At 40.4% G+C, this 19854-nt stretch overlaps 1 protein-coding gene across 1 annotated transcript in view; it reads left to right on the forward strand.

Moving 5' to 3' along the window:
• The window catches only part of fat2 (FAT atypical cadherin 2), a 116241-nt gene that overhangs the window by 61570 nt on the left and 34817 nt on the right, over nt 1-19854 (forward strand). The window contains exons 16-20 of the mRNA XM_037780224.1: nt 2454-2843; nt 12790-13001; nt 15111-15248; nt 15414-15557; nt 19473-19670. Of these exons, the coding sequence (XP_037636152.1) occupies nt 2454-2843; nt 12790-13001; nt 15111-15248; nt 15414-15557; nt 19473-19670 (1082 nt within the window). The remainder of the gene's footprint in view (nt 1-2453; nt 2844-12789; nt 13002-15110; nt 15249-15413; nt 15558-19472; nt 19671-19854) is intronic.

Here is a 19854-nt window from a genome sequence, read left to right on the forward strand (position 1 = left end):
CATTCAGTTTTCATTAACTGCAGGTATCCCAAAAGGTAAAGACCTAAATCCAGATACTGTTGATTCAGTAGATTATGTTAACAACCCTCTTTGTGATTTAAAAACCTGAATTTGATGCGGAAAAATATATGTAATCTGTAGGGCTGTCAAAGTTAACGCGATAATAAAGCATTAACGTAAATTTGTTTTGACGCTACTAACGCAACTTGCGATTTTTAGGTTGTATCAGGCTCAGTTTTAACCATGTCATACTAGCTTGTCACGAAGGAGGCAAAATTACACTCCAAAATTACGCTACATTTTGGTGAGGAAAAGCTTGCATGGCCATTTTCAAAGGGGTCCCTTCACCTCTGACCTCAAGATATGTGAATGAAAATGGGTTCTATGGGTACCCAGGAGTCTCCCCTTTACAGACATGCCCACTTTATGATAATCACATGCAGTTTGGGGCAAGTCATAGTCAAGTCAGCACACTGACACACTGACAGCTGGTGTTGCCTGTTGGGCTTGATTTTGCCATGTTATGATTTGAGTATATTTTTTATGCTAAATGCAGTACCTGTGAGAGTTTCAGGACAATATTTGTCATTGTTTTGTGTTGTTAATTGATTTCCAATAAGAAATATATACATACATTTACATAAAGCAGCAATTTACCCACTCCCATGTTGATAAGAGTATTAAATACTTACAAATATCTCTTTAAGGGACATTTTGAATGAATACAAAATGTGTGATTAATTTGCGATAAATCACAATTAAATATTTGAATCGATTGACATCTCTAATGGACAGCATAGAGCACAGAGAGCATCAGAAAACATGAGGAAAGAGAGAAACTATCAAAGACAATCAACAATCAAACCACTGATCCTCTAGAAAGTAGGATTTGAAATGTTGGCCTTTAACCAGAGTGCCGATAATTTGCTAAACGCTTAAGTACGAAAATGCAACTTCCTCCTGGAACTTGTCGAACCACCTGTTTGCTAAAGCTTCGCTCAATTTAAAAATGTTGACCTTTAATCACAGCGCTCCCAGGAGTCTGTGTAATTATGTCAAAACAGCAGTTTCCAGGCGTTTTAGCTTGTCACTTCTTAAAGGAAAACTGTGTCTGCTTGTCTCTGTGAGCTGCAGGGCATGTTGAGTATTTTTAATGAGGGATAAGCAGGTAGAGACACCAACTATGTTTAAATGCACAAAATATTGTGTTTTTTACACACTACATCAGCTGGATGAGAGGGGTCTCTGGTTATTGTCAGACCCATCCTAAGCATGCAGGAGTTATAAATATCACAGATGTTTTTTGGCAATTTTTTGATGCTACTTTCACAACCTTATTAACACCCTTCCTGTCATTGGCTGAGCAGTTTACTTACCACACTGTGATACTCTCATCTACTCATAAAATAAACATAATTGGTCTTGTGTTACCAGTTGTGTGTTAATTGGCCTCATGTTGTGGGCTTTGGGACTTTTCCACAGGGCTTACATGTATACAGCAGATGCCCATCATTTTGTGGGTCTTTCTTTCCATCTGTTCAACCCTCTGGTCCAGAGACATCAATGGTCAGATTGAAGTGTGCTCTGGATACTCATGTTCCCAGGCAGATGATTCTCATGTGTGTTTGTGATCCACGTGCCCTTTCCTCTTCCACCAGCAGCATGCCAACATTACCACGTGTCCTCAAGAAATATTGAAATCTAATGTGCAGATCGCCATGAAATTTCCAGAACACATTCATGCTCCCAAAGGAAAAAAAACACTTTGATTTTAATGACCCTGATATTTCTTTCTTTGTAGCATCACCCTTAAGACAAAACTGTTTTGTCTCCCACTATAAGAATAGCAAACTAGTCGGTGCATTCTCACATTTGTTTTTGAGAATCCCAGGAGCATCGCAGCCTCCAGGAGACACTTGCAAGGTTTTATTCTTTACCCTTTAAAAGACAAGTACACGAAAGACTCTTTAACATCAAGATCTCAACAGTTTTTCATCTTTTGGTCACACAGTTGAAAGTTTTATGATGTGCTTTGACATCATGTCTTTTAATCATAAACACACCTTGCAGGAATCCAGATGTGGTTTTGATAGCAACTTTATGAGCTAATTTGTTTTCCCTCTCAAAGAAAAGAATCCAGGTGTCACGTAGCAGCACGTCTGTCAGAGCCAATATACAACTATCATACTCACGTAACTGAAAACAAACTAAATGACATATTAAAAGTGTAATATTGGGAAGTTTTAAAGCAAATTTATTGAATCTGTTTATGTTGGTACTAGAGGACACCTTGATTCTGAAATTCAGAACAGTCAGAACATTTTATTATATTGTTGTGTATTATTACATTTTCAATCAGGTTAGGTGCAAATTTTATTACATTTTCAGGTAATTATTCGGTGATACGATTCTTAATAAAATCATTCACTTGTCTCCATCTCTTCCTCCTCCAGGTATAAACTCTGAGGTGAAGTACTCCCTCCTGGCGGGCGACAGCGGCTACTTCTCTCTGGACGAGTTTTCTGGGATCCTGCGGCTGGAGCGTCCGCTGAACCCTGACACGCCGCCCACCTTCGAGCTGAAGGTGAAGGCCTCTGATCGCGGCCTGCCTCGTCACCTCTACTCCGTCGCCACCGTCACGGTGGACGTGGTCTCCCTGGACGACTACCAGCCGGTCTTCCTGAGCTCGGAGTACACCGCTCAGCTCCCAGAATCCTTGGCTGTTGGATCGGAGGTGATGATCCTCTCCGCCCTGACTAGAGACGGTGGAGGGCCGCATCCCATCGTCTACCGCATCGTGTCCGGCAACGAGGACGGACGCTTCCGGCTGGACACACGGACAGGTAGGGAACGTTTTAATCCGTCTGTCTCACACTTTGTTTACACATTTACAGGATGTATTATTGTATTTCTTTAAAGGGGCAGTGTGATGAATTTAAAGGCCAGTTTATTCATCATGGGGAGAACTGTGTCTGTGTTTGTGCTGGACAGGCAGCGTCAAGTTGGTTTATTAGAGCTGCTGCTGGAGTAAACACTGATGAGAGCCGTGAGAGTGAATCAAAACAGTGAAGATGTGGGACGTAAAACCAAAACAATGAGCTGAAAGATGCTAAAACGCTCCGTAGTGCTGAGGGGAACTGCAGAGTTGGTATCATCATCACATTACACTATCCAGCTGGATTGAAGCAAAGATGCCATAACTTTATTATCCTCCGAGGTGGCTTGAGGCTTCCAGTCTGCTTGGCATTTGTGTCACAGGTTTATTGCAATTAGTATTGTTTTTAAATTAATATTAATAATGGTAATGTTTTGTGTGTATTAATATGCAACGCCTAAGGATTGAATCCCAGATGAATGGCACTTTTAATTAGCTGCATAAATTAATGAAATTTAAAAGATAAATGACTAGATGTTAACACCTTCCCATCTGTTTCCTGTTTAAAAGAATAACTTTGCCATAATTCAGTATTATGATGTATGTCTGATCTTTATACCTCTGTGCTTGAGAAAATCTTCGGACACATCAAGTATTATTTACTTTTACTGTCATAGAGGAGTAAAGAAACCAGAAAATATTCACATTTAAGAAGCTGGAATCACAGAATTTAGACGTTTTTTTTCTTAAAAATGTTCTCAAATCAGTTAAGAAAATAGTTAATTTAGTTAATTTAATAGTTGACAACTAATCGATCAATCATTGCAGCTCTATTAGTTTTACTACTTTCACTAAAAGTAAAGAACCTGATGACCTGAAGTTAAGTAGCTTGAGTTGAGTTCAGGTGCTCCGTCCCCTGATGGATTTCAAACTTGCAGAGTTTGGGAGTGAAGTGAAGTCTGCCCCTTTGGATGGCGTGGGACCATCTCACGGCTTCCTGCCCATAAATCATTGAAGGGCAGCTGGTCAGAAGAGCCGAACTCATTGATCACTGCCCACTGCGTTAGCTTTCATTATTTGGGGAGAGCAGAGAGTCTTAAAAGTTTGAAAAGCAGAGACGTGGCGATCGGAGTCTCGGAGTGTCTCGGAGTTACTGGGAGGAATACGTTAGATTTGGGAGGGTTGTTGAGATCCTCTATAGATGTGTTGACAGGAAATAAAGTGTATTTATTCAAGTTGAACTAGAAGAACAAAACTATGAAGTTGTATCATAAAAAGGCATTAATGGCCTCAGCCAAGCTGAGAAGTGTCTTTTGGGATAAACACCTCAGGCAGAGTTTTGATATTATTAATGTGATCAATCGTGAAACGGATATTAAATCGTCCAGTCCAAACTAAAAGAAATCACAACGGACTCAGTCAGTTGAGTTAGAGGGATATATTTAAAGTGAGACCTTCTTCATTTGCTATAGAAAGCTGCACTGATCCCTTTAAATGTCTAGTCAAGTGATATCAGGCTGAGGAAGACTTGTGTTCTCTCTCTGTATAGCTTGTACTGATCAATAAATCCCCCGATCAGCTATTATTTGATTACTCTCTGTATGTAGTCACACAGGGGACTGAACCCGCAAAGAATCAAGTGTCACGGCCAAAATAACCCAATTTACTTCACTGCCGATGTACGGCACTTTTGTACAGCGTCTTTATATTAGGAGTCAACATGAATTGTTGAGTCAGCGTTTGTGTAAAAACATGTCAGTTATGGTAATGAAAATTCATACAGAACACAGTATAACCAACACACACACACACACACACACTACGGTCCTAGAAACTGATTCATGGCTGTGAACCTTGTTCCAGAAATGATCAATGTCAGCATTATTGTGTAGTACTTCCCACTAAACTTTATAAAACTTTTTACAAACTTTAGATGGATCAATTCTTTATTGATACACCATCGATGTCTTTCATTAATGTGGACAAAGTGACTTACAGCGGCTCAACTGAAAGGTTGTGATGCAGTTTGCAGACTACACTTTTAAAACGCCAACATTTATAATTGTAACTTTAATAAGTTAAAGCAAAATATTCAGTCTTATTTTGAAAGGTAAATGTGATTGGTTCGTGCACATTCCTGTAACAGTGGGTAGTTCAGTTTAATAGTTAAGGTTAGAGATGCTGAGATTTAAATTGATAGAGCTTGTGAGGGTGAGAACATGGATCCATTTATTTATTTGCAGGAAATGTTGATGTTTGATTTTATTCAACCTTGGCTCCTAACAGCGACTCTGAAATGAGTGATGTATTTTATGCAGGGAAGTGAAACTTGTTTAACCTTTCTTTAATATTTCTTCAGAAATTAAATTAATTAAAAGGAAGTTTTTAGGCATAACACAAGTGAAAGTATAGGTCACCGGTTGAGAGGAAGTGTATTCATCATGAAATTTCAGCGGCTCATTTCCTTGTTTTCGTAAAGGTTAATTTTGAATCAATATTTTTTTCTTGTTTTTTGTGCGCCGTATGAAAAGAGAATGACTCACCGGCTCGTTGAAACCACCGTTGATAATTTATGAGTTTGTTTTTTTGATGTCCAAAGATTGATTCAAAATTATTAAATCAATTATGGATGTTCTGCGTCATCGGTAAATCTCTCCAAAGATGCTGTTAAAGATGGAGTTGATAAATCTCACACTGGCCTTGGATCAGCTGAGATACCGCTGTTTGTTGTATCTTACTGCATGGGGCAGATGGATGTAACGCTCTAATGTGCCAATGAATCATAGGATGAAGTGTTAGACAGTCCACACATCTTTCTCACCAGAATGAGAATAGCACCGTCACAAACATAGACATTTATTATTTAGTAATAAAAAGGTGTCACTGTGTATGTATAGAAATAAATGAAAATGGATGCAGCTACATGGATGTTCAATGAAGGAACTGGAGTATAGATATTACATACGTTATTGGTGTGTCTGCGGAGTCATAGATTTTGGGTTGCATTTGTACGGTTTGCATGGACTCTTGCTGACTTGGGCAGCTGACAAAAAAGTACGCAGAAAGTGTAATCTGGGTTTTAGGCCTCTTTCAGACCAAGGTTATAATAATAGTTTGGACTTTTCAATTAGTTTTTATTAAGTTTTTGTTTTGACTTTTAAATTTCATTTTAGTTATATTTAGTTTTCAGAGTGCGTTTACTACTTTTCGTTTAGTTTCAGATTTTCAGAAGGGTTTAGTTTTTATATGTTTAGTTTTACTTTTTATATATTTAATATGGCTGTCAAAGTTTAAGCGATAATAATGTGTTAACGCAAATGTGTTTTGATGCCACTAATTTCTTAAACGCATTACCGCAACTTGCAATTTTTAGATTGTAGCAGGCTCAGTTTTAAACCTAGAGTGAAGATACTTATGCTTAATTTTGACAAGGTCTAGTTTTTTTTGGTTGTGATATATTATACCTACTAAAACTGAAAAGAATTTACCTTCATTTTTATTTTAATTTTTTTTATTTTTTTAACCAGGCAATATCATTTCAGTTTAGTTTTTCTTAATGGATATAATTTTTATTCAGTTTAAGTTTACTATTAAATACTTTTGACTGCTTATTTTCGTCTTAGTTTCAGTTTTAGTTTATTATTATAACCCTGTTTCAGACAGACAGAAACCAACGCAAAATGTGTTGTGTTGGCCAATCGAATACATGTAAATGCACGTTCCTAACATGAATCTCTGCTGTTTACCTGAGTTTGCCTTGAGGAAAGATGAAATAGTTGCTGCTGTGTTATATAATCCTGTCTCATAGTATTTCGTGTTTTGGCATCTGATAGATCTTTAAACTCGTAGATCTGTTACTTGAAACTGGACTTTCCGGATTGTACTTCATCGTCTCACCAGTAACTGAAACAACACATCTGTGTTCAGTCTGAACACCTCCTTATTGTGGTGTGTGTCTGTGTGCGTCTTTATGAGGATATATTTACATTTTACACCTTAATAGCGAGGACTTTTTGGAAAATATGTGTGTCCCTTTTGAAGTATATCAAGATGTAGGGGTTAAAGAATAAACTCCTCACAAGTCCACATGTACAAATGTGTGTGTTTGTTTGAGTAGTACGGCCCGATTATCGTCACAGAAAAGCTTTTATTCTTTTAATTATCCATTGCATTTAAAACATCTTATAAAATCTTCAGTTTGAGTTTCTGAAACCTGCACATGTGTTCGTGTGAGAGACTCGTGGGAAACGGAGTCTTTATGTTGACAATGACAAATCACCTTCAGCCAGTCGCTTCTTTCTGAGAAGTTGCATCACGCTGTGCAGAATGAACTCAGACTGCTTCGAGCAAAACACACAACACCGATACGAACCCTTATTGACAGAAACCTGGCAGCGGGGAGCCCAAGCAGCCATGTAGGAGCTGCTATACATACACAATATCTCCCTTTATGTTAAACACACAACGTGCACAATTTTAAAAGCAATACTTGCCACAATAAATCACAGACATTAGCATAATTATCTGCACGAGCATGACTGTCACAGAGAGGAACATGCTTCTGGGGGTTTCTGCTCTGAGATTACATTGTGTCTGTGTTTGCGTGTGTGGAGGGAAATCTGCTGCTGGATTGTGGGAATGATTTACACTAATAGTACAAAAAGGCAGAGTTAAAGGTTGATGGGAAATCAGTGCCAAGACTTTTATTCAGGGAAGTAAACAAGGGAGGATTGTTTGTCAGTTTGTTTAGGCATATTAAAATGGTAATGAAGTTCAGTTTTGCCAGATGTTCACCTCATGTTTGAGGTCAGCAGCTTCAGTGGGCATTTTGATTCATCCTGGGAGCCTGTGTGAGAATACTTTATCAGGAAATATACGGCACATAGACAGTTTAAACAGCTTAAAACTGTTGTACAGTTGATGTTGCTCCACTCGTTTCTGGTGCCTCCGCTGCCTCACTTGGAGGACCAACTTGTTGATTTGTGGCAACAACACAAGTGTTTATTTAACGTGTCTCCATGACTTCATCCATCGATCCTTCGAGAATTTCCGGTGCCCGCCATGTTTGTTTACACTGAAGTCACGTTTGATCGCGAGAGATATTACAAGATTTCCGTTTTTTTTAGTCGTGACTCTTGTTGTTCATGAATGAATCTGTTAGCGTGTGGTGTGCTGTTTTCGCCAAATCGTTGCTCTCCACACACTATCGGAACAAAACTGTTAAATTGAACATAACATGTCGTTACGTGCGGGCTCTCTCGCATTTTCAACATCTATCAAGATTTGAAAAATCTTTTAGTGATGGCCAGCCTTAAGGCTTAAGGCTGTTTTTTGTTATTGTTTGTTATATCAGAAAACAGATCTTATCTTTGTCGGTAATTGTGTCATCAGTGGTGAAGTACATACTTTCACACACTGCTTCTCAGGCGCTTTGGTGTCGTAGATTATCTGATCAGCACGACTTTGCTCGCTCGTGTTCTCCTCAATTTATCAGCTTAGTTTATTGACTGGTAAATAGGGCCTGCAATAGGTCAACCTGATAGTGAATGTGAACCACCTACTGGACCTCAAAGCAAACTACAAATAAACAGGAAAGCAATCCAGGCATCTGAGAACAAGTGACAAGAAGGAAGAAATATAAAAAGCCTTTATTATAGTGGCTAAATCATTGAATAGGACATGTTTCGATCACTGTAGGTCTTCATCAGGGCATTTAACCAACCGACAAAACAGGTGTGGCCTCACTACGCCACTTGTTCTAAGATTTTGGAGTGCCTGGATTGCCTTCCTGTTTATCCTGTTTTTTCCCCATTTTCCACGAGCACCTGACAGGTTTTTGATCTACGGTTGAGTACACAGAGCAAACAACTTATAGTTTGAATACTCATTGTTCTCCCCACACTCAAACAAAAGATTAAAATTTGGAATATAAAGTGACAGCCCTTGTATAAATACATCCATCTCTCTGAGACACTCGTGTAAGCTTTACTCCTCCCATTTGTAACTATGACAGTCAGTGAAAATAAACACTCACAGGATCTGTCCTCTGTGGTGATGCCAACTGTAATTAGGAGTCATTCTTTCTGCATCATTAAAGTAACAGAAAGAGGCAGCTACAATTATGTCAACACATGATCTCAAAGAGAAACACAAAAAAACCAAGACGGAGTGCAATCGTATGAGTCACAAGACATACAAATCCAATAGTGCCATAAAGTGTCCCTCCTTGTTAATTTGCTAAACTGTCCATGCTCGCCTGAAACACCCAGAGATAATAACTGGATTCAGTGTTTCCCTTTAATTACAGAGACTTTGTCCCACCATAGTTTCATAATGGACAGACAATATGGCTACACTTCTCAACGGTTGGGTGCCCGAAGGATTCAACTCGGCGGATCACGGATGTCGCTCAGTGTGAGAGGATCCCCTTGTGGGACCGTGCATTTCCTTGGCGTGAGAGTGCACCGCGACCGGCTCTAGGCTGGCTTTGAAAGGCCTGGGGTGAAGGTGGCTTGCAGCTCTGGCCGTGGACTTTACAGCAAAGTTGCAAACAAAATTGCACTCAAACACACTGCAAAGACTACAGCTGACGGCCAACTACCACGTACGTTCTGCGCCTGCGTGAGAGGAAATAACTCTCCACACCAGCAGGTGGCGGTAGTCTGTATTCATCATTCAAAAAGGGAAACCGGAAGACCGAGGACGGCGGATATACAAGCCGTTGCTATGAAACGTACATGAAATAAAGCGGCGTCTGCAGACCGTTTTCACACCACTCTCACCCACCACTTAGCGTCATTCCAGATGACCATGAGCCTTTTGTGTGTGTTCTCTTGACTTTACTCGTTGGCTTGCTTTCCTCACGTCCATTTCTCTTGTAATGAACTGATTAGTTTAATCTGAACAGTTAATCAGAGTGATTTCTTTCACCGATGGGCGCCGCCGCCGATTCAACATGCTGAATCGACTGAAAAAGCTAGAGCCGACTGTGCGGGACATACCGAAAAAACTAGGCTGACGGACGCTCACCGACGGCCCCAAACTGTCCGACGGCCGACCGTCGGCTCGGTGTGTCAGCGCCTTAAGAATGTACAGAAGAGTATGAATGTGACGCCGGACATTGATAGAAAGGAAAACAACTGGAGTTCAGCCAACTTTCTCCCAGTAGAAAAGGTAAAAAAATAAATAAACTCTGGATCATTCTGACTCAGGCTGGTTGTACAAATCTCCTTGATCTGAAAAATCAATGAAGCGAGTTCTGAGCCGTGTGTACGAGGTGCAAATAATTTACTTGTTGAAACCTGAAGGTGTTTAGTTGGAGGGGAATGGTAAGTGGTTTGTTGTTGTTGGATGCTATTTTGCTTTATCTTAATGAAGTGCGGTTCAGCCGACTGGCTGGCAGCCCAAGAAAACACCCACACAATATGCTGGATGTGAGTCAACAGATACACTCAGGCTTTGTATGGTATAATGATATCACGTCTCTTCAGACCTGCTTAGTGTAATAAATATAAAAAAGTTAGAACAGATTACAATCTCCTGTCTCCAAACAACAATATATATTAAAGCTGACAGCGGCGGGATGCTCAGAGCACATGTTTCAATTTGTTATGTTGGCAATTGAGAGATGCATGATTTGGATTGGAGTTTATAAATGTGTCAGGTTTTTATTAAGGTTTTGTGTTATATAACTTTTTTATGTTGTAGTTTCTGTACTTGGTAACAAATGGTATCAACCCCAAAATTGCAGCAACAATGTATGAAACATAAGTGAGCATGGGAATGGCCATTATATACTTATATCATAATGTTCTAAGTCCTTTTACACTTTCATAATTTATTTCAATTAATTGAATTTGATTTCTGATTTATAACTAGAACAACTTGAAACACAGTGCTGAGCTGCATCTCAAATGAATCTTTAGGTTCCCAGCTTTCAGGTAATGGGTTTAAACCAACAGCCTTCTTTACAAAAATCATCTATTTGTAAATCATTTATTTGGTCAGATTGGATGACTCATTATTAAAATCATTAATCATTTGGTTTATGTCAGAAAAATAGTAACAAATGCACATCACAATTCCTCAAATCTCAAGGTGACGTCTTGAAATTGCTCGTTTTGTCAGACAAACACTTTCATTTGATCAACAATCACCGAAAACAAAGAAAAGCATCAAACTCTCACAATTGAGTAGCTGTAACTAGCGAGCCAGTTAATAAAATGTACAGCTCTAACTCGCAAATTATTCCCTGATCTTTTCTTATGTTTTAGAAATGAACACTATAAATTGTGTATTTTCTTGGTCAGACCTCCAGCTTGGCGCTACATCATTCATATCCACTAGAAACTGCACACCAAACATTCAATAACAAGGCTCTGTTGCTGAAATGACCAGAGAATGAGGTTAAAAGGTCTATCTGTTAAAGTTAAGGAGGTTTACGGGAGGTCAGATGAATGAGGACTTCAAACCATCTGAAAGGAGTGACTCAATAACAGACAAAAAAAAGTGGACATGACACATTTCATCCCCTTATGGACTCTAAAGCCTCTTTTATCGCCGCCATAAATTGAGGTGAAACTTCACATGTGGAAGACAGATAACACACGAAGACGGCAGACAGCTGTGGAGAGATTTATAGTCCCCGAAAGGTTAAACTCACAGCTTCACTGAGCTGACAAAAGTGGGAGTTCACTACATATGTCACGTGATGCCACACATACACAGTACTCCGGTGACTTATGGTGGATGTTATCATCCGAAGCACCTTGCCTTTACCAGGAGAACATCCATTTTAAAGAGTATGTCTGTCACTCTACATAATGTGATGTGCAGTCGAGCAGAGCAGCAGCCCCCTAGTTTACATCCAGAGGGGATGACGGCGGATCAGATGAGCAATTGAAAAGCAGTGGTGAGGATAGAAATGTATGGAATAAGAATTATGGTCATGGTGAGTCACAGATCTGGACCAGGCTTTTTTTAGCTAAAATCTGGGACTGTGCAGACTTCTGTAAATTACTTTCTTTTATAAGTGGCTTTTTAGTTATTTGCATATGCATATAATACAATAAAACACAAGAGGAGAGATACACAAAAAACTTAAACTTAATAAATTAAATAATCTTAACTTGAAAAACGTAAAACTTAAACTTCAAAAAACCCGTAAACTTAAAACTAAAAAAAAATTAAAACTTATTATAGTAATTATATTATATATCGACCCCTGCGTACTCCATCCGCTTCCTGGCGGCGTCCTGTCACCACTAGTCCACTACTATGCCAAACATACTTGAGTGCATGTTCATGTACCTTGGAGGTCCACCAAAGTGAAGTCTATATATGGGAAACACCGATCAATATCAATATCTTCTTGGTCTCATAAGTAATTGAAGCTATAGGACGGTTACCTAAAGTGAATGAAATATTCAAATCCCAGATGCCATCCTGCTCCACCAGACTCTACATGTGCTGTGCGTCACTTGATCCGCTACATTTGGTAGTTTTCAACAACCTTGAGGTCTTGACTAGAATTTAAAACAAACTTCTGTATCTTTGAAGAGTGTTCATGTTTTCACGTTTTATGAATCCCACAGTGTTTGGCTCTTAAGGTGAGCTGGGCAGCTTTGAACAGTTTGTGAACTTTGTGCTGTATGTTGTAGATCAGAGTTAACTGTTTAAAAGTTAAGGATTTCATCACCCCCAAAAGATTCCCAACAAATCCCGTAACATTACATCAGAACACGCCACGCAGCGCACTCGTGTTCAGCAACCCGGTCTCTCTGTGATGTTTTATATTAAAGTGAAACCAAAGGTATTAAAGTTAGAAAAGTTCTCAGGTTCAGGTCAAATCTATACTGCATCTTCTCAAACTTTTCAATAAGAATAATTTAAGTCTTCACCTGGTGGTTTTGCAGGCGACCTGACCCTCATCGCCCCGCTGGACTTTGAGGTTTCCCGGGAGTACTACCTGTCAGTAGAGGGAAGTCGTGGCAAGTCGTCCCTCAGCGACATCACCACGGTTATCATCAACGTCACGGATCTGAACGACAACGCGCCTGTGTTCGGACGAGGCGACTACAGCGCAGAGATATCAGAGGATCTGACGCCTGGAGGTCTGGTGATGAAGGTAAGAGCACAAAGGGACACAGGCTGTAACGGTTCGTATATTCAGTATTCGTCAAAATAAATGAAAAGAAACGTATCCTTATGCATTTTTTTCGCTGTACCAAACTCGCACCGAACAGTGACGTTATATACAGTATATGAAATACAGTATTTGCTGAGAAATTATGGGGTGTTTTAGGACAGAATTGGTGTTTGTCCTAAACACAGTGATCTACACATTTGTAGAGGGAACGTGTACTTAAAGTATGTTACAAACTGGTGTTTAGCTTAACAACCAACCCAGAAACTGAGCAGGCAACGACAGCTGTTGTCTTTAGAAACATCGCATTCTAACAAGCGGGGCTGAAAATACACAGTGTAGTGAAGGTTACATTGATTAAATGTTTTAACGAGGAATTCCTCAACATACAAACACATAATATGAGGAACAGTCATACATCATAGTCACAAAAACATCAGTAATCTTTAATACAATCACTGAATTGAATTGGACTTTGGATATATTTCCAAGGTTCAATTTAACTGAAGGACATTTCCCCCGTTATCTGTCGCTTCAGAACTGCGCACATAAACACACATACAAAAACAACATGCATCAGCAAGCACATAGCAAAGATGTTGCATACAAATATTTGTTTTTATTATCTCATTTCACACACCGACGCACAGATTACACACATGTAGGTAATATGACAGCGTCTGATACTGGCAGCCTGCTGAGGATTCATAAAAAAAAGCAAAACACAAACATGTTCAGGACAAACAGAGAGTACAACTCATGGAACATCACATACTGTATACTGTTAATTGCATACACACAATAACAACATGGTAGTATGAGATGATCTGGCTGCCTGTCGATGATGTACATGTGTAAAAACACACACACCTGCACACACACACACACAGTTATCCGACAACATGTCATCTGTCAGGCCAGCAGCAGAGATAACGCAGCAATAACACAGCTCAGTGGCTCGCTGATGGTCGGGCCTCGGCTGGATGATGAGTCTGTAATCATATGGATTCATATTTGACATTTTTCTTTTCCCGTTCGCCGTTTCCATCTCTCCATTTTCACCATTTAACTGCGTCATGTCGCAGTTTGAAATGTTTTGTTTTAACATAACAAGGGGAGACAGTCCTCCTTCAGCGGAGACAATTATAGGATTCTCGAGCTAAAGCAATAATGAGAAAAAGACGGTTTATTGCAAGACATCGTCATCTTAATGACTCATCTTGTTCTGTTATTGAGCCCCACAGTCAGTATATGCACATAATGTCGCAATTTCAAGATTTTTTTCCATTTGCAACTAATTAACCAATTTCATGTGTTTTGGCATCAAGCCTCAATCACAACAAGCTAATATCTTTGTTTTCAAGTTAATAAAGGTTCATCTTAACAACAAGGTTAAAACAAGCTAGAACCAGAACCAACTGGAAACTGCACATAAACACAGGATAACAGGTTACAGCAGCAGTGCAGTTAAACACATTATCTGTTTTACTAGCATACCTGTAGTTTCTAGTGTGGACGTCAGTCAAGAGTGTCGTTCAACCCAAAGATTTACACCGAAACCTTTGGCTGAGGTGTCTTTAACGAGCGTCAGAGGTGTCAGCAGCGACCTCGGGCGGTCTGAAAGGCAGGGGCAAAAAAATAAAATAAAAATGGCATTTGTTTTCTCCACTGGAAGGGCAACCTGGAGGGCACTTTATCATGTTATCTCCAATGGCATGGCACCCCAGGGGCACTTAATCATGTTTTCTCCACTAGAAAGGCACCCTAGAGTTTTTTTTCTTGCACATTAGGACACCGTTGATAGTTCTTTATCATGTTTTATCTACCAGCGGGGCATCCAATATGGCACTTTTTGTCTTTTTTTAGACTATGGGAGCACCAAGGAGAGGTGCTGTAGATAACATGACCTCTGTCCTTACTTTATTATCATTAGTAGTTGTTTTTGCTCTGTTGGATTGTATTTTTTGGGTGCTATCAGTATAATGTGTGAGTCTTTTGTCTGACTTCTGCCTGACCTCAGATATCCTGACTAAAGCGAGAAGTATTACTCCTCTCCTAACTTTTCCTCCCCTCCCTTTCTTTACCTTCCAGGTAACAGCCACTGATCAGGACGGTCCCGTCAACAATCTGCTGCGTTACTCCATAGTGAGCGGAGACCGTCTGCAGCAGTTCTCTATTCACCCTCGTAGTGGAGAAATCACTGTCCGCACTGCGCTGGACAGAGAAGAGGTCAGTGTGTGTCAAATAAGTCAAAATGAGCAACGAAAAAAAGGCACATATAAAGATTAATTTCTCAAACACAAGAAAGAAAAACAATAATACAAAGGCAAACTGAACAATAAGAATTAAATAAAAGACAAAAAATAGTGAATTCCACCTCTTTCTCCTTTCCAGGTCCCTCATTACTCTCTGACGGTGCAGGCAGCAGATGAAGGGAATCCTCCTCTGTCCTCGGCAGTCCTCATCACCATCACTGTCGTCGATGTCAACGACAACCCGCCCGTCTTCTCCCGGGTCAACCACAGTCTTCTCCTGCAGGTACGACAACCAGAACATCATCAACATGTCTGCTCAACAAGGTGGATGTGTTGGCATGGTGCTACACCCCACCCAACCTTTCATTTATCTAATAAAATCTTTTCCTTCTATTTCCATCTGGGAGGAGTGTGGAAAAACAGCTTTAGGTTTGTGTTGAGAAACCAACCATGTTCGCAGCCTGGAGCAGTTAAAAAAAATTGTTGGCACCACGCTGCATGCAGTAGCAGAAAAACACAAACCTCTCACAAACCACTGCATCAACAAAAAGTAAACAAGCAATATGTAAATTAAAAAAAAAAAAGCTCTGGAAAGAAGCGCCTGCTCATCAGCTCCTGCAAATAACCTCTGGGAAGCAGCAGTCGCATTCATGTGTGAGATTTGACACAACACATTTGACAACACTTTTACATAAATATGAGCAGAACATGCAACTCCGCAGAAAAAAAAGTCAGTTTAGTTCATCTCTTCATGTTACGTTGGTGACCTGAAAAAGCTTTTAAGTTTGAAAATATTCTCCCAAAAAATACAAAACGTCTACCTGCTCTGCTGCGGACTGCCTAACAAGGTGATAATGAAGACAGATTGTAGATATGATTGCAGATAATTAAAGAGAAATCACTGAAGATATGTCCGTCTCTATCAATATATCTTTCTGTGTCATTATAACTCCTTCTCCAGCACATTCCAGGGAAAATATGCTGACCTGTAAGTGCTGCTCCATCATAGCCGCGGCGCCCAGAGCTCATTAAAACTGTGTGCTGAGAGTTCAAGAGGGAAACTTTGCAGAGAGAGCGGAGCTTCTAAGCTTTATGCGGATCAAAGAGGCAGGATGATCAGCGGTTATGATTTGTTGGTGTTGGTGTTTTGCTTGCAGGACATCAGGGCCACCCTTTCACCTAAAGCCTCTTAATCACACGGCCAAATCTGCTGGTGTGTATAAACCTTTAACAGGCAGTTGACCTCCACTTTTATGTTGCATACCAATGAGTACATATTTAACATCTTCACACGTGTGCTTTCACACCTGTGGCAGGTTTATCACAGAGTTGTTTCAGCCACGCTGGCTGTGGACAATTAAAGTTTGCAGTGCCAGCTCTCTATCTCCATCACTCTGCCAGCTCACAAACTCCCATTCAGTCACAGAATAGCTGGTTCACGAGCCAAAACCTGTGCACCGTGTGGTGATGAATCCAAACTATGTGATATCGTTCCATCTGCTGATGTCCACAGCCAGCTCGGCCTGACGGAGAAAGCTCTGATTGCATGAAGCAGCGGGATGTTGCTGTAACTGGGGAAAAGTGTGTCATTGTTTTTCAGACAGGTGTTGCAGGTCAGCAGCAGCGGCGATGGCGTCGTCTCTCCTGTAGACGTTACATGCCTTTGCTTAAATATTTCTCACCTTCTCACGCCCTTTTTTACGACTGGCACATCTGTTGTAGTGAAGTGTCGGCACAGTAGGCTGCAGTTGAATTTGAGTTTTTCACTTAAAGCAACAGATGGACAGGTAATTCGGTAGAAACATCACACAGCGATAAATCACGTTGCATCTGTGTTGATTAACTGTTCGTCCTGCAAATGCCGACTGTTTGTCTTCACTCCAGCATGCTAAACAGCGACACATGAATAATCCATGTGAGCGTGTTTCACTCCCACATTTAACAAGATTTAGCTCCACTGGAGGGATCTGTTCAGCTCTGTGCTGCACTGCATCTGTCGCAGGAAGGTGATTTAGAAAGTCATGTTTTTTTGATTTTGTAGAAGCATTGATTTGGTGATTTGCAAGTTGAAAGACGTCTCAGTTAAAACTGGACTAAATCTGGTTGAAAAGTGAATGTCTTTTAAAAATATGGGGGACATTTCACCTTTGTTTTCACAGCATTTCAAATAGGGTTGCCTCCTCTTGGTCTACTAATCGGTCATTTTGGTTTAAGTCGATTAAGATTTCTTTAGTCAGTCATTTTTTTATGCTTTTTTCATGCTGAGTGACGAAACTTAAGAGCACATCTCTGGTAAAACATGTGGTGGTTTTGTGTGATTCTTTGAGGAGAAACTCTGGCAATTAAATCAACTAATTGATTAGTCGGCAAAATTGTATAAGTGTTAAGGCCCAGACACACCAACCCAACATCAAAGAACTAGCGGCAATGAAGGCCACCAGTTGCGTCGCTTCACGTTGCCTTGTTGCCTAGTCTTGGCCAAAAAGTTGCACTTGAACCCACCATAAAGACTAAAGCCGACGGCCTGAGAGGAAATAACTCTCCCCACCAGCAGATGGGGGTAGTCTGTATTCATCATTCAAAAAGGGAAACAGGAAGACCGAGGATGGCGGATATACAAGCCGTTGTTATGATTCGTACATGAAACAAAGCAGCATTTGTCGACCATTCTGTGATTTTACTCTTGACTTTATTCGTTGGCTTGCTTTCCTCACATCCATTTCTCTTCTCGTGCACTGATTCGTTTAAGCTCAACAGCCAATCAGAATGATTTCTTTCACAGACGAGCTCCGCCATCAATTCAACATGCTGAATCGGCTGGAAAAACTCTGACACGGGCAGACTAGAGTAGAGGGTGCGGGACACACTGACTGCTTCACATTAAAGTATAGTAATCTAAAGATGCAATATGTAGAATTTCCGCCTTTGACCATCGGATTTTTCTGCAAACAATAAAACAAAGAAAAAAAAAACATAATCTTATAAATGTTCTACACACAGTGGCTTTAAATGGTTTGAAACAATGATTGAAGACCTAGACATATTCAAAAAACAGCTACCATTATAGGCTTTATTCATCACAGATGCCCCTCACTGGTGACAGACTGGTCTCAGCTTCTACCTCTGCTGTTTTTATGTTGTTGTTTTTTTACTTCAAATTTCTCTAAAGGTTTAGGTGTTGTTTGTCGGGGTGTTGCTTAACTCACTCCCAACAGCCTCTGCTTGACACTTATTTTGCGCCTTAGAGCCAAAGAGTTCAGAGTGCCGGGTCACAAGGTGATGCAAAATGATGAGTTTTACCGTGTATGGCACTAATGGGAACACATTTAGCTCAGTGAAAACTCATCACACTGCCCCCTGTAATCCTCTATTTATCTTTATTGGCCATTTATCTTCCCTGTGTGGTCACCCCCTCACAATTACCCCCCAGCACCCACTGAATCAGTGATTATAATCTGTAAAAGACCAATTAATTTCTTACTGGAAACTCTGGTATTATGGTGAAGGGAAGAGGAGCAGGCCGTGATCTGTGGGTTTCCACTTTTCTGGTTCTACACTGGATCCACATGGAAAACCTGTGCAGGGAATGTGAATCCCTTCCAGCATTAATGCTCAAACCACTGACCTGAACAGGGAATGAAACTCCCTTTAAGTCTGACTGGTTAAAACACTTCCTGTACGTTCCTCACACTCTGATGAAGCCGTTCTTTGTGTTTTGTGAAGCGTGCTCTAATTGAAATTTGAAAGTTCACACCGGAGTTGCATGTTTTAGCCCATTAACTCCAAATTGCCACCCATCTCCCAAAGCATGCTTTTTAAATTGATAACCCACCTTCGTACTATTAATGTCAGAACGCTGTGAAAAAATCACCAGACAGAGCCTTTTAAGAGTGCTTTGGATAGGTAATCCATCACGGTGAACAATTTAAGAACATTTTTCTAGTTAAATGTGCTGCCCTGTGGTACTAAAGGACTATTTTTAAACCTTTCTTGGTGGTTCAGTACTTTAAATGCATTGAGCCGCCGTGGAGTATTGATGAGCTACGTTGTTGGAAAGTCAGATCCAAAAGATAAAACGATAACAAACATGTTTGTTGTATAAGGTTAATGAATTTGGGTGCTCCAGCAGACCACTCTTAAGTCTCTTGACGTCAGAGCATCCTTGAATACACAAATTAACAAACCTCATCTCCTGCAGGAGGGCGAGTCAGTCGGCAGCAGCATCCTGCAACTCGTGGTGACGGACAAAGACACGCCCAAGAACGGCCCGCCGTTCTCCATCCACATCGTCAGCGGCAACGAGGACCGCCGTTTCCACGTCGACCAGGGTGGCCTGCTGTCGCTCTCTGCTCCACTCAGAAAGAAAGTCAAACCCCATCACCAGCTCAAGATACAGGTGAAAACACTATATGATTATAGGGCGTGTTCACCTCAGACATGAGTTTGATTTATGTACAAGCTCCAGGTTTCCCTTCCTGGATCCCTTCTGTTTTTCACTCTACCTCAAAGGGATGGTTTGATGTTTGAAGTGGGTTTGTATAAGGTACTTATCCATAATAAGTGTATAACCTACAGGAGAT

Source organism: Sebastes umbrosus, chromosome 9, assembly GCF_015220745.1.
Source record: "Sebastes umbrosus isolate fSebUmb1 chromosome 9, fSebUmb1.pri, whole genome shotgun sequence".
Lineage (NCBI taxonomy): Eukaryota > Metazoa > Chordata > Actinopteri > Perciformes > Sebastidae > Sebastes > Sebastes umbrosus.